The following is a 14,665-nucleotide window of genomic DNA, read 5'->3' as shown; positions in this document are numbered from 1 at the left end:
ACTATAGCTCGTATTATTTATAGAAAAAAGTAATCTGAGGTATTTTATCATGTAATGCACAAATTTCAAAGACTGATCCTTTCTTTTTGTGGAGTAATTTGAAATGCACAACAGTCAACTTTTTCCAATTTTTTAGCAGTTTTTTTTTGTCACCTCCGCTTCCGGTCGTCTGGCTGATTTGGCGCGCAATCTGTATGGCAATGTAGCAATGTGAGCCGGTGCGCGCACAAATGTTGCTTCGACATCGAACGCTAAATTAATTATCAAAACAGGAATGCCGCCCGTCGTAAAGCCCACCAGATTCGCCCACGCCGAGGGTCACACCGATGTCTGCTACGATCCAACTGGCAGGTAACGTCTGGGAAAAGAAAGCACAGGTGTACTTCGAAAGACACATCTTGAAGCGTTTCGTTTGATGCAGGTATTTAGTGACGTGCGGTTCGGACGGGGAGGTCAGAACGTGGGAGGGCTTTCAGGACGACGAGCCCAAGTCTTACTCCGTCGGAGAGTCGGCTCTAGCGGTCGCCTGCGGTGTAAGTTGCGCTTTCTCTGGGCGACCGCTTACGACTTCTGACACTCTCTCTATATTCGGCAGGGAGGCACTTTTTTCGTCGCCACCGACAGTTACTGCGTCAAAGCTTTCGAGGCTTCGACCGGGCAGGAGACGAGCGTGGCCGCTCGCTTTCCCTCTGATGTCTACGCAGTTGCGTGCAGCAGCGACGGAAAGACTCTGGTCGCCGGCTCCGGGTAATGCCTCCATACTTTCGGTTCTCCAACTGCCAGTGTTTCTTTTAAGACTTAACCGTGCTTGTGCACCGTATTATTAGAAACAAATACTGATTACAGAGCATCCGGCGTAATCGTGACAAGCCGGTGTTTCTTTTGAGACTTGTGTTATTTCAATACATCACTTAATCGTGCATGCGCACCGTATTATATGGAAACAAGTACTCTTTACAAGGCATCTGGTGTAATCGATCCTCGGTAAATTGCGCCGTAGATGACTTTTCATTAGTTTCCACTACAGCAAAAATGAAGCGCGCAAATAGTTGTAATAAGTCCGCGCATCTTTGGTGGCATATTCCGAAATGTGCTAAAATTGCTGTCTTGTTGATAGAAGGTTGCTTGTTTTATCACCTTTTAAATTTTGCCAATTCACTAACACGGAGAAATCGAGGGAAAGGATGCACGAAATGACTGCATTATCATGCAATCTACCACATGCACGAAACTTGAGTTGCAAATGCTCAAACATTTTATGTTGGCATGTGCTTTTTCAAAAATTTTATGTGCAGAATTCAAATTGTTTAGCTGTCGCATGCAAGCTGTCATAAGTTGTTTTTGTTGTAATATTTGGATAACAAAATCCAGTAAAATGTTCTGCAACGTGTAACCAATAAATAACATTTCAGTTTAAAACTGGATAATACATTAATCATACAGAAACTGGACTTGTCACACTTGAAAAATGCTTGGCTAATAATTAATTCTCTTCAAAGGGTTAAGACAGCAGAGTGTTTATTTATTTGGCTTTTTGTCTCCATTGCTAGCCACGAGAGCATGCTTGTACCATTCGTTACAGGGACTTCACGTTAAAGGTTGTGGACGTTTCATCCGGAACCAGCCAATCACTTACGGGCCATGGGGCGCCAGTGCTTTGCTGCTGTATAGACCCCCGAGCCGAATTTATTGTGAGTGGCTGTACACCTTGAGTTCTGTTTACACAGTAGCATGATGTGATGATAAGTGTGGCCAGTTGGTTAGGTATTGTAGTTAGCTGCAGGTTTGTTTCACAGGAGCTCTGCAAGAACTGGGGATTGAAATCACAAACAATTCAAGAGATACGTGCCTGCATCATCCAAGGGCAGCGTCATTGTTACACTGCACGTGGTACTTGTTTTTGCGCAGTATTGTGAATGCTAATTTCTGACCTCTTCTGCCAAGAACCACTAACAGACACGCATACCATCTTAATTACTAGTCCTCATAGTGATGAAAAATCCTTGAACACGGAGTGTCGCTGGAGCCAACATCTCGGCAAGTAGTCCAGTCTTCTTCAGTTGCTGCCTTGAAGAGAACAAGACCACTTGCGGAGACGCTGGCTTCAGCGACACACCGTGTTCAAGGATTTTTGTCGCTTCAAGTTTTCACCTTCCCCTGAACTCGTCCTCATAGTGCAACATAAACACAAAAATGTTCCTACGATTTGTACAAATTACACATACCCCTCTACCCATTCTAATTCTAGGAGATGACCCACTTACTTGTCTGATCTGCTTAGCTTTTTTTGTTTTTACAGGAAACCGGCTTTCTATATAAGCTTCAGTATTGCGTTGATTTCACTGTTCAGTATCTAGCACCTTGTGCATGGCGTAGCACAGCCATCGTCACTCTTGTGCCATAAAACCCGATTTAAAGGGCCCCTCACCAGGTGACCTAACGAATTTTAGTTAGACATTGCAAGTTGTTGCGAGTCCAATAAAGAGCATTTTGCCAAAAGAATTTTTCTAATCGGTCGGTTAGAAGCTGAGAAAACCAATAATTTGTAGCGGACCGAAACCATAATGCGAGGAGGCGAGCTGCAAACCCTTGCCGCTCGCTCCATGTAGCCTTTGCAAGCCAAATCCCTTCCTTGCCCTCAACTGTAGCGCGCCTGCCCTTTACCTGTGAAAGACAGTCGTGCTAGTTGGTTTCCGTTCGAACTGTAAGTACTTTTTCTCAGCTAATGTAAATACTATGCATATTGAGAGTCAAAGGTTCGTCGTTACTACTTAAAACATTGCGTTTGGCTGAGAAGCGATATCAGAATCCCTGGTGAAATTTACTGGGACGTTCAAGTCTCTGACCTGAAACCAGCGACACTAGCGTGGGTCTGTAGGGTAAAGTCAGCCATCCGAGACACTCATGAAAATGAGGAAGCGCTATTGGACGGAGCACTTATGAGAATTCTCTCTGGGAGGGGCAGCGATGGCTGTGGGCGGAGCTGGCATTTTTTCCTAGGTTGTAAACGAGTATAACATGTTCTCTTCATGTAGTTTTCACTTTTGTTCTTGAACTGTGGCCCCTGTGCAGGCTTCTTCAAGCTGCGATGGCAGCGTTAGAGTCTGGAAGGCGTCGGACCAGAGCTGTGTCAAGACGTGGCATGGCATCCTACCAAAGAGCAACGACTTCCGGTATGTACCACGTAGAGTGGCACACTTACCTGGACAATGAGGGAAACACTATTGGCTACGTAGCGCAACACTAATGTCGTTATAAGAACGACACCCTGGGGGTCTACTTTGCTGCCTTGTGGCTTGATACAGTCCTACCTCGAAGTAACAAAATGCAGACATTACAAATTACTAACTTCAAGGGACCCCAGAAAAAAGTTCGTTAAAGTGAAAGTTTGCTGAATTGAAATAGCTATGTTGCAACTTGTTATCAGGAGCTAAAGAAAACATCATTTGTCGAAATGGAATTTGAACACCTTTATTTGCAATGCTGTATTTTTTTAAATGTGAATTTCTGCTTATTTAGCACGTTTTGAAAAAAATGTAGTAATCTTTTGCTGCAGTGGTCATGAATTGATTCACTGTGTCCAGGCTCTCATAAACCTTCTCTGGCAGAACACTCTGCTGGGCAACTGAGAAACTTCACTTTTTCAAGTACATCCTTGCTTCTTTAGCTGAAATTCTTGGTGCTTCCTCTGCAAGCAGTTACTTCTTCCTCCTCTTCTTCATCCTGAGGTAGGACGATTGCTACAATCTCTTCTGTAGACTAAATGCGAGAGTCACAGGTGACATAGTCCTAGAAACGCAAAGCGCTGTCTGTGTACCCAGTCTTTCTGACAATTTCTGATCAATATGACGGAAGAGGCATTGGATGGTGTCACAAGATATGTTTGTAGAACTGAAATGCGCTCTCCGCTAATTTCGTTAAACTGAAACCACGTTAGCATTGGGTCTTATAGCACTTTGGTGGGGGATTTAAAAAAAGTTCGTACATCTGAATAGTTTGTTTATAACTGACCTTTATTATGTTATGTTATGCTAAAACTGAACGGAATGCCTTTGTATGTGTAGGACCTCCAAGGTGCTTGGCCGTCTCGCCTGGTCCCCTTCAGGAGACAAGGTGGTGCTTTTTGTTATTCATATGATCGCCTTTAAGTAAGGGACATGAGAATATACCTTAAGGAAATGCTTATTTCCCATTAGAATGTGCACAGTACACTAAGGTACTATCGGTGCCAAATGAAATACGAACGGTGGCGAGCATTTGCAATGGTATAGTGTGCGCTGTCCAGTCATCACCATGGACAGGCGTGCACATCCAGTTTGGCAGCACTGCACATGTGTGCGCCTGTCAATGGTGAGGACTGGACGGCGCGCACTATGCCGCTGTGAAAGCTTGCCGCTGTTCATGTTTCGTTTGACGCCGATAGTACACTAAGAATAGGGATATTCAACAAGAGAAGAAAAACATTTTTATGGAAGCCTTTCCATCAATATGTTTGTTGCCTGTAGACAACACCAGAAAGAACAAGATAGCTTTGTCCCAAGCCATCTGTGTTTTTCTGTGGTATTTGTACCGACTGTTCTCGTCACCTGTAAATCGGAGGCGCGTGAATTACGCTTCCACTACATTGACTGCCCAATATTGCTACGGCCACGGATTCTGCTATGTGAGTTCTATAAAGAGCCGCTCCCGCAACCAACAGGCACAGTACATACCATTGTCTAATGAACACGTGGACAATTATTGACAGCTTTTACGTAACAGCGAGCTTGCCAGCCAAATCTAAAAAATACCTGTAGTAATATGCAAAATAACCCTAATATAATGCCAATATGAATCGCACAAAGAACATAACACACTCAAACAACGTAATGTATACAATGTACCACGAATGCGGCGTCACTGACGTTCGACTCACAGTGGGAGTCCGTGAGACCAAGCCATGGAATCGTCCCCACAGACCTCCCACGAGGGACGGCCATCCACGGCTGCACCAAGGGTCAAAAGAGCCAGAGTGCTCTTACTCATGCGCCAGTGTATCCTCACTCTCGCCAGGCAGGGCTGCTGGCGCCACCGCGTGTGCGCCATGAGGCAAAAACGACTTTACAAGAGTGATAGCACCCTCGCAGCGTGGGGTGGGGTCTTTTTCCTCTGATTGCGCTTTCAGAAGGATTCGAGAGACGTCAGAGTAGGTCTTCATTGGCCTCTGTTCACATTCTAATCAAACAAAATCTACTTGCTTCCCATCAATTATAGTGTAGGCATTCAGTCGAGAACTTGTATATTTTGAAATTTAGCGTTCGATACAAAATTGGAAGTTACCTGACTACCAAGCACCTGAACTGTGCAGCACAATCTTGATGCATCATGGAAAGGAACCGATAACAATGCATACTATTTAAGCTGCTTTATGAACGTTTTCGAAGCAATCTCTTTGTCATCGTAAGTGAAGGGGTGTCTGATGAGCGTGACTTCGACAAAGTGCAGCGTGCAATGGAATATTTTTGGCTTCAAATAGCAGTGGTAGTGTCTAAACTCCATCCTCACTTGGAAGACTTCATCTGTAGTGCCCGAGCTATACAGTTCGAGCCCCTTTGTAAGAGACATTGATGTAAGAGACAACTGGTCGTAAGAGATGCCACTGTGCCCAGTGTCAAATTAGGGGTTGATCAGAAAATGAGAACATGGTACCCTGCTCATAAGAGACACCTCATACAAGGGACAACAAACAACTGCTCCCAAGTGCTTATACAAGGGACAAGAACTGCTTGCAGGTCTCTTATAAAGGGGCTCAGCTGTACTAACACGTCAGATGTTGCAATCTGCACTCATGCCTTTTCTTCCGCCGTACAGAAGCTGTGTTATTTCTCCTGTCCTCTGTTTATCTTGAAATTTAAGCATTAAATCTTCACCGAGACCGTCTGTTGCTGTGTGGTAACCAGTGTACGTCTGGTCACGTGCAGTTGGCCCTACCCGTGAAGTCAGAGGTGCGGTTGGTCCCGCGAGGTTCCTGGGACCAGGTAGATGTGCTGGCACACGATTCGGTTCAAGAGGTGAGCATGGGTTGGTTCTACCCTGCACTTCTGAGCTACCAGAATGCGTGTAGCACAACTCCTTATGGTGCCGCATTGTCCTGCATTGCTGTGTAGTTAATTTGTTATGTAACGATAACTGCTGTATTTACAACTCTGTACATTTACAACTTTATTCATTGGCAACTTGCCCGCGTTTATTGTTTTAAAAAAAATAAATGCTTTATTTTCCCAGTCATTTGGGGAGTTTGGCACAGAAAAAATGAAGCTACGAAAAAGTAGCCTGAGGACATATGGAGCCTGGAACACGGATACAAATGCAAATCATGGACACTGTTTACGCCAGCATCTATTGACGAAATTAGCATTTGAACTGTGAAAGATACCAAGTGCATATAATGCAGATAAAGAACTGCTTCGCAGCTATAGTAAAAGATGGTGCGTGATACTCAACAGCAACCACGGGGAAGAAAGATGAAACAGTATATTGCACTTTCGTGATAACGTGCAACTCTGCAGGCCCTGTCAATCGTGGCATTCAGCGGATGTGGCAAGCTGCTGGCAGCCGCCACCCGCAAAGGACAGCTGATGGTGTGGGACTGGAGTGCGCGCCAGCTGATGCACACGTGAGCAACCCTCGTGTCCGTTGCAACTCGCGGATTGCTATCGCCCCTACACTTGCGTCTTCGTTGTTTTCCTTTGACAAACGTGACAACTCTAATAGACTTATCACAGTAAAAGAAGATGGCAATTGCTCTCAGTCAGTAAGTGGGCAAAATTAACAAACTTTGGATTGTTTTATAATTTTAAGAATGGTGTGTGAGTATCTACAAAATCTTATTACATCTGCGAAAATGTTTCCACTTGTTGGTTTTTGGATCTTCCATAACCTGCTGCGGTTGCTTAGTGGCTGTGGTGCTGCACTGCTAAGAACAAAGGTGTGCGTTTGATTCCTGGTCATGGTAGCCACGTTTCAATGGGAGTGAAATGCAAAAAAATGGTTGTTTACGTAGATTTAGGTGCACGTTAAGAAACCCTAGGTAGTCAAAAGTAATCCATACTGGTACTGCATGCCTCATTATTATGTCTTAGTTTTGGCATGTCAGAACCACAGACCTTTATCTAACGTTGGAATATACTCTAGAAGTAATCGCTGTTGGGATAGTTGGTGCATGTTTAGTATCGATAGTAAACTTGGCGCCAAAAACATGACCACACAGACAGTGCCCGTCCTGTCTCTGAGTTCCTTTGTGATCCTGCATGGTTGTGTTTCTGGCGCCAAGTTTACTGCTGATACTAATGCTGGAAGTCTCGTGATAATGAGCAGATGCGAGAGGGGTAGCACAGAGGAAGCGTTGAGTGAGCTTCTTCAACCAGTTTCCTCTGACCGAAGGAAAAACTGTCAACAGCGGAGTTGCTGAAAAATTCACCGCGATTTAAAAACAGTGCATCACTTCACTCTTTGCTGCTCCATGTCTACTGCTGCTTGTGTGCTGCATCTGAAGGTAAATCATTGTCAGTAGAATGTGTATGTATTCCTCTAAATGGGCTTTCAGGACAAGCTTTTAAAAAATATTGTGCTATGGGGGGTCTCTGCTGCAGCATTCTTAACTTGTGAATGGCTCTTAATTCACTTGGGGGATGCCCTTTACCCAGCCAGCTCACTGATGATCGGCTGATGGTTCTAATGCAGGGTATCCTGCGGTGAGGATGTCTGCAGCCTGAGCTGGAACCCATGCCAGAAAGAGCTCGTTTACTGCAATGCCCAGGTGAGCAAAGACATTGCCACAAAGCACCAAGCACTACCAAGCCCCTCCTCAAAGACAGTACAGGAAATATGAGGGTTCCAATAATGGCTGGATGGCCACTGTGCCAGTGTTGTCTTTGGTAACATAATTGTCTTGCTTTTGCTTTGCAGGGCCAGTTGGGTCTCGTCGAGGGCATCGAGGGTGGCAGCACCAGAGAGCAGGTGGCATCTCCGGCTGTCAGGGTGAGCTGGCAGTGTGTGTGGAGGCCATGTTGTTTGCTTTTATTGCGACAGCAATTACATGGACACTCCAGGTGTATTTTAGCTGTCACCACCTCCGTGAGGTTCCGTACAAAGCCCAAGTTGCGATAACATCGCCCCGTGCGTTGTATTTTCTATGAGCGAGTGAAACCATGTTAGGGCAGCCGACAATCACGGCTCACTTGGAGAGTAAATGTACTGGCTGTCTTCCAGCTGGTTCCATCACGCTGAAGGTCCATGGAGGGCTGCGTGGCTCCAGCAGGAACTGCGCAATTTGACCGGCCGGGTGTGATCTCGCGCGCCCTATCTTGACAGGGATTAGCAGGTAGCTGACACCTCTGTGTGTGCTCTGTTCTCACCGCTCAGTTTGCGTTGAAGCAATAGACAGCACAAAGGTCACTTCACTCGCTGCGGTGGCCACATTTCCTTACGTGAGCGTTTTGTTGAGTAATGCCAAGTCGTATGCTAAAGGGGTGAGACGCCAGACTCACTTCGTATAACATTCCAACATGTTATTGCTTCACCCTCACGGTGAAACTGTGACTTTTTAGTGGCATAAGCACCGAGTGACACTCTCGTTTTTCTTCCAAGCGCTTCCAGTTTTCCGAATACAGTAGAACCCCGCTGTTACGTTCCTCACTGCTGCGTTTTCCCGGCTGTTACGTCGTTTTCCGCCGGTCCCGGCATAGCTCCCATAGGATACAATGTATTGGGAACCCCGCTGTTACGTCGTAACTGTCGGACCGTTCCCGTATGATACGTCGCGAAGTGCGCTCGGAGCCGACCGAGTGACTACCAAAGAGAGCCGCCATGGTGCATTTTCACGCAGCTTGGCCTCGTTTGACCGTAATATTAGCCGCATGAGAGGCGCAAGCAACAGAATCTTTCAATTGATGCAAACAAAAGCATGGCCTTCGAGATTCAAATTGCAAAGATGGCGTCTATGACGTCACACTGCTCGCGAAAGCAAGGCCTTCGAGATTGGCATTTACTATTGACAAAAGCATAGCCTTTGAGATTTGTATTGCACAAATATGGCGTGTATGACGTAATTGCATGCGAAAGCAAGGCCTTCGAGATTGGCATTCACTTCTGCCTCTGCCATCGCGTTGGCGTAGACTCATCATCATCGTATTGTCGGAGAGCGGGAGGAGTTCGAGCTGGTTGGAGCTCGCACGGTCGTGCGTGCGGTTGCGGTCGGACTCGCCGCGCCGGTCGTGATTGCGTGTGCTTAGTTCTTTCATGCATACAGCTGTTGGTGTTAAAAAAATCACATACGTTGATTACATTTCTGTGGATGAGGCCGTCCTAAGCTCCGCGTTTCTATCCATCGACTAGATCGCGGCTGAGCGCGCCAATTTTCGTGCTGCTCGTAAGAATTGAAATAAAATTCTGTACCACTAAATATTTTTGCCGTTTTTACTGTTTTTTCGGCTCTTACGTTTCCCGTCTCTTACGTTTATTTCCTACGGTCCCTTCAAAAACGTATCAGCGGGGTTCTACTTATTCATAAAAAGTCCTTAAAAAAACGGAAATCGATGTTTCTGATTCAAGTTATGTTACATTGGACACACATGATATCGGAGCATAACTTGGCCTAACATGAGGGCCAGCTAACTGTTAGATTAATCAATAAAAATTAATTGATTGAGTTTATTGAAAGGTTGTGAGAAGCTTGGATTGTTGCGCCACCTGATGGGGCAGATCTCACTATGCACTTCTTTCTGTGGGGGCTCTGAGATCTGCTTCAGCAGCGCGTGGAACACAAATTTGACCCAAGGAATACACCAGGGCACACAAACACCGACGTGCGAGTGCCACTGCCAGGCCCCTAAGTTAAGGATTAGGATCGCCTCCAGAACGGAAATGTTCTTGAGCATGTGAGTGTGTGCTGTCACGTGAGCAGAGGTGATATTGCTTGTCTCCTCCCAGGCACTGCCAGAAGACAAAATGGATGGTGAGGATGACGGCATAGGTGAGTGCCGCCTGCATGCAAGCCGAGCTGTGCTGTTACATTGACTAGAACGCTAACAGCTTCTGTGTGTGTGTGTGTGTGTGTGTGGATTTTTTGTTGTTTGTTTGTTAGTCTTGCTGTATCCACCAGGAGGGGCATAACACTTGTCTGCTCTTTAGGAAGAAGGGAATAGGAATAAAAGTTGAAAATCGGAACAAGGGTAGTAAAGAAGAAAGAAGTGAATATCAATGAGAGGCCATAGACAGAGGAGCGAAGTAACGACACAGAATAGAGTGCATCATTAGGTAAAGAACAGATGGACCTAACAACAACAACAAAAAAAAAACCAGAAAAACGGCAGGAAGAAAAATGATCTTTAAATGGGAGTTGACAGCCTCCCCCTCCCCATTCCCTCTTTGTCCTTTCTGTAGGGGTGTTTTTGTACAATAAAATATATAATAAGAATGATTGCAGTGGCAAGGAACGCACAACAACATTGCTTTTGTGCTGTGCTTTGGAGCATTCTGCCTTAGAAAAGGTTTTGCAGTAGTCACTAATGCACCAGTGCTGATCTTCTGTTAAGATTACGTAGAAAAAAATAACTGAAAAACGTGCCGCTAGACTGAATGAAGCAAGGAGCTCACTGACATTTTTCCATCTTGTTTGGCTTGTGTGATAGTGCTGCTTTCCTTTTAATGTAAAGCATTCTATCGGAAGTAACATGGACTTTCTGAAACAGTGTTTAGGACAGCATTAAAATGAACCATTTCGTTTCTGAAACTAGATTGGGGTGGAAAAAACCCTCTAGGGATGTAAGGTAGGACTTGCATAAGGTATCTTAGTATGATCAAGATGAAGTATACGTTAGAAAATTTGCTAATTTTGAATAAAAAAAGCTGTATAATTGTGTAAGGCCTAGCATATTTACTTGCATAATAGATTGCGTCCAAAGCATGATGTTTATAATGTAGTTCTCAGTCTCGCAATCACTTTCGCTGTATGCAGCGATCAAAACAGTGGCATCAAGAACTGTGTAGCTTTTTGTAGAGGGTGCCATCATCAAGGTGTGGGTTTGGACACCACCCATACCATCACTGGCTAGCGTTGTCTAATGTTGGTTTATGATGGCTTTGTGCTGTTATGACAATTTGATAAAATATCATACATATGTACAGTAGGCTTCCAGCTCACACCATTAAACACTTTGCAGACTACAACAGCTCCCATTAGGGAACTTTGCAGCAAATTTTTTCGTGTAATTATCAACCAATAAGTCTGTCTTTCTTAAATACTCTGTTTTTGTGTGACTCTAGACCTAGGTCAGATCAAAGCGACCTACGAGCCGCTCATCTTCGGAGAATCGGATGGCGAGGAGGAAGATGCAGCTGCGGTGCCGAGTACAGTGGCTGCTATGCCTGTACAGCCGGAGTACCGCCCCCGGCTGGTGCAGGATGCCTTCCAGCCGAGCTCCACGCCTGTCCACCTCCAACACCGCTTCATGGTGAGGATTGTCTTAAACCTGTGTGCTGCACGAAGAGTTTTAGCGTGCCCGGTATTGCAGTATACACGAAGGCATTTGCGGAATATCAGGCTACCAGGCGCTCATAGTGTCTTTAGGTCCGGCACCAATTTTTGAAGCTGACTTTACTCCGCCTTAGAAATCTCCTGTACGCAGAAATGACTCTGAGCAAGTGTGAAGCTCAGGAAATGCTGATATGATATTTTATTTTGACATCAAAGTCGATTTTTTCATGGTGCACCTACTGACTTCGACACTAGTGTGACATCAGGCTACAATATCAGTTCTGGCGACTTCACGCACTAGTATGGCTAGTTGTGATGATGTCAGGAACCAGCACATACGAAGTGGCCAGTTGTGCGTCGCCAGTGGAGCCATGGAGCAGAGCGGCTGTGAAAACGTCATGATATCTTGAGCAAGCATGTGACTAGAAGCTCATTCTGTGTTGTGGCATCAAGGTACAGTAGGAACCAAAACTGGCTTTTAAAAACATATTGTAACTAATTTTTCAGGGTGCACTCCCACTTACCACTGCATTTTCTAGGCTCTTGAGGGATTGACCTTTTATATAATGCCTTTTCTTTCTTTTGTTTTCATTTTTTATGCTCAAAGTTACTCTTCTCCTCTCCAATTGAGAGAGTGGGGGAGTAGGGGAAGTGAGCAAAGCGTACTACAGTAGAACCCCGCTGTTACGTTCCTCACTGCTGCGTTTTCCCGCGCTGTTACGTCGTTTTCCGCCGGTCCCGGCATAGCTCCCATAGGATACAATGTATTGGGAACCCCGCTGTTACGTCGTAACTGTCGGACCGTTCCCGTATGATATGTCGCGAAGTGCGCTCCGGAGCCGACGCGAGTGACTACCAAAGAGAGCCGCCATGGTGCATTTTCACGCAGCTTGGCCTCGTTGACCGTAATATTAGCCGCATGAGAGGCGCAAGCAACAGAATCTTTCAATTGATGCAAACAAAAGCATGGCCTTCGAGATTCAAATTGCAAAGATGGCGTCTATGACGTAACTGCTCGCGAAAGCAAGGCCTTCGAGATTGGCATTTACTATTGACAAAAGCATAGCCTTTGAGATTTGTATTGCACAAACATGGCGTGTATGACGTAATTGCATGCGAAAGCAAGGCCTTCGAGATTGGCATTCACTTCTGCCATCGCGTTGGCGTAGACTCATCATCATCGTTATTTGTCGGAGAGCGGGAGGAGTTCGAGCGGTTGGAGCTCGCACGGTCGTGCGTGCGGTTCGCGGTCGGACTCGCCGCGCCGGTCGTGATTGCGTGTGCTTAGTTCTTTCATGCATACAGCTGTTGGTGTTAAAAAAATCACATACGTTGATTACATTTCTGTGGATGAGGCCGTCCTAAGCTCCGCGTTTCTATCCATCGACTAGATCGCGGCTGAGCGCGCCAATTTTCGTGCTGCACGTAAGAATTGAAATAAAATTCTGTACCACTAAATATTTCGCCGTTTTTCCTGTTTTTCGGCTCTTACGTTTTCCCGTCTCTTACGTTTATTTCCTACGGTCCCTTCAAAAACGTATCAGCGGGGTTCTACTGTACATAAAAGTGCTGTTATGAAAAGCTGTTAACTGCCCTGACTGAGACAAGTCCTATTGTTAAGGCATTGGCTCCAGTGACACTGCTTGTTTGACTATTTCTTACAACTTCAAGCCTTTGTCTTACCCTGAACTTCTGTCTTGTTTGTGTCACAAGCCTTATTGGCACGTTTTTGCATTTGTCCAGAGTTCTAGTTTAAAAAAAAAACATGTACAAACGCAGGAGAACAAACAGTGCAACAATGGGATGCAATGCTGCATACGTCGTCTTTAGAACAGAACTGTGACTGTAACATGTTTGTACCTTGTTGAAACTTGTAATAGTAGTAACTGTAACAGGGCTACTTTTGTGCTTGTGGTAACTTCAGCTGTAACACCCTTAACTCTGATAATGTGCCCGTGACTTAGTTTTTCGGTCTTGTGCTTACGATGGGATTGTTTGGTTGCCAGGTGTGGAACTCCGTGGGCATGGTCTGGTCACACAACACCGCCGAGGAGAGCAGCATCGACGTGGAGTTCCACGACACCTCGGTGCACCACACGCTACACCGCGGCAACCCCCTGGGCCACACCATGGCTGCACTCAGCGACCAGGCCCTCGTGTTGGCTGGGCCCCAGCAGCTGGAGTGCTTGCACCTGGCTTCCTGGGACAGCAACAAAGAGTGGGCCGTTGATACACTCTCCGACGGCATACAGGCGAGTCCCTCGTCGGTGTGCATTGTGATAGTTTCCTGCTAAGTAAACGGTATAAGGTTGCAGTGCCACTGTCAGGCATTGGTTTCGTGGGAAAAGTTGCATCTCCTGTACCTTCCATTAATAAATTGGACTGCTCTTTGCTGCAATCTTTACAGAGTATTGTAGTGCCCTGTAAACTAGATGAGAAGGAGGAAAAACTGTATTAGAACATCAGTCAATGGACGTTGGAAAGAAGTCCACATGCCCCGTCGCCGCTAGCCGTCAGCCGTCAGCCGTCAGCCGGAGTCCTTTGAGACACGGCAGCAGCAAGGGCTTGACTGATGATGCCCTGCTGGACGTTAGGGTCTGGACAGAGCAGACGCTTCCAGGATTCTAAAGTGTGTGAGCTGTCGTACTGAGTTGGACACGTGCTGATGACACCATGTTGACCAAATTTGCTGCCTCGTACAAAATATGCACTGTGACCTGAATATTTCCGGATGCCACTTGCTATGGCATCCAGAAGGCGACGTTTCAACAAGTCCGCTTGTGAGAACGTCGGCTCCAGCGACACCCCGTGCTCATGAATTTTTCATCTCTTCAAGTGTCCATCTTCCCCTGAACTTCTGTGTTGTAAACTAGGGTGACCACCTTCCTAGTAGCTAAATGTGGGACACACTGAACTGTGTAAGAGGGGGGGGGGGGGGCTGTGACACAGCTCAATGAGAAACGAACTTTTTATCTCTGGAACAGGAAAACAGAGCAACTGATCCAAGTTTTAGTTGAAGTACATATCTGTGTAAACAAAGCTATTATATACCTCTGACACGAAACAAGGTTATTATTATCAACATGAAAATTCGGCAACTAAAGAAATAGTCGCTCACAAAACAGCTGTGGCTTCCATCGTGAACCGTGC

At 45.8% G+C, this 14,665-nt stretch overlaps 1 protein-coding gene across 3 annotated transcripts in view; it reads left to right on the top strand.

Moving 5' to 3' along the window:
* The first annotated feature begins 268 nt into the window (after positions 1-268).
* LOC119373895 (WD repeat and HMG-box DNA-binding protein 1) overlaps positions 269-14,665 on the top strand; it is a 25,827-nt gene continuing 11,430 nt past the window's right edge. For 2 of the 3 annotated variants that reach the window (XM_037643953.2, XM_037643952.2), the window contains exons 1-13: positions 269-351; positions 422-533; positions 596-747; positions 1,583-1,691; positions 3,073-3,173; positions 4,065-4,113; positions 5,961-6,050; positions 6,549-6,655; positions 7,723-7,798; positions 7,948-8,019; positions 9,970-10,012; positions 11,305-11,492; positions 13,522-13,767. In XM_037643953.2, the coding sequence (XP_037499881.1) occupies positions 275-351; positions 422-533; positions 596-747; positions 1,583-1,691; positions 3,073-3,173; positions 4,065-4,113; positions 5,961-6,050; positions 6,549-6,655; positions 7,723-7,798; positions 7,948-8,019; positions 9,970-10,012; positions 11,305-11,492; positions 13,522-13,767 (1,422 nt within the window). In that variant the 5' untranslated portion in view covers positions 269-274. Of the gene's footprint in view, positions 352-421; positions 534-595; positions 748-1,582; positions 1,692-3,072; positions 3,174-4,064; positions 4,114-5,960; positions 6,051-6,548; positions 6,656-7,722; positions 7,799-7,947; positions 8,020-9,969; positions 10,013-11,304; positions 11,493-13,521; positions 13,772-14,665 lie in introns of all 3 variants that reach the window. The other variant, XM_049410769.1, reaches the window with a different exon arrangement.

Source organism: Rhipicephalus sanguineus, chromosome 11 (assembly GCF_013339695.2).
Source record: "Rhipicephalus sanguineus isolate Rsan-2018 chromosome 11, BIME_Rsan_1.4, whole genome shotgun sequence".
Taxonomy (NCBI): Eukaryota; Metazoa; Arthropoda; class Arachnida; order Ixodida; family Ixodidae; genus Rhipicephalus; species Rhipicephalus sanguineus.
The sequence above is the reverse complement of the archived record's forward strand: the minus strand, read 5'-3'. Positions and strand labels throughout refer to the sequence as shown.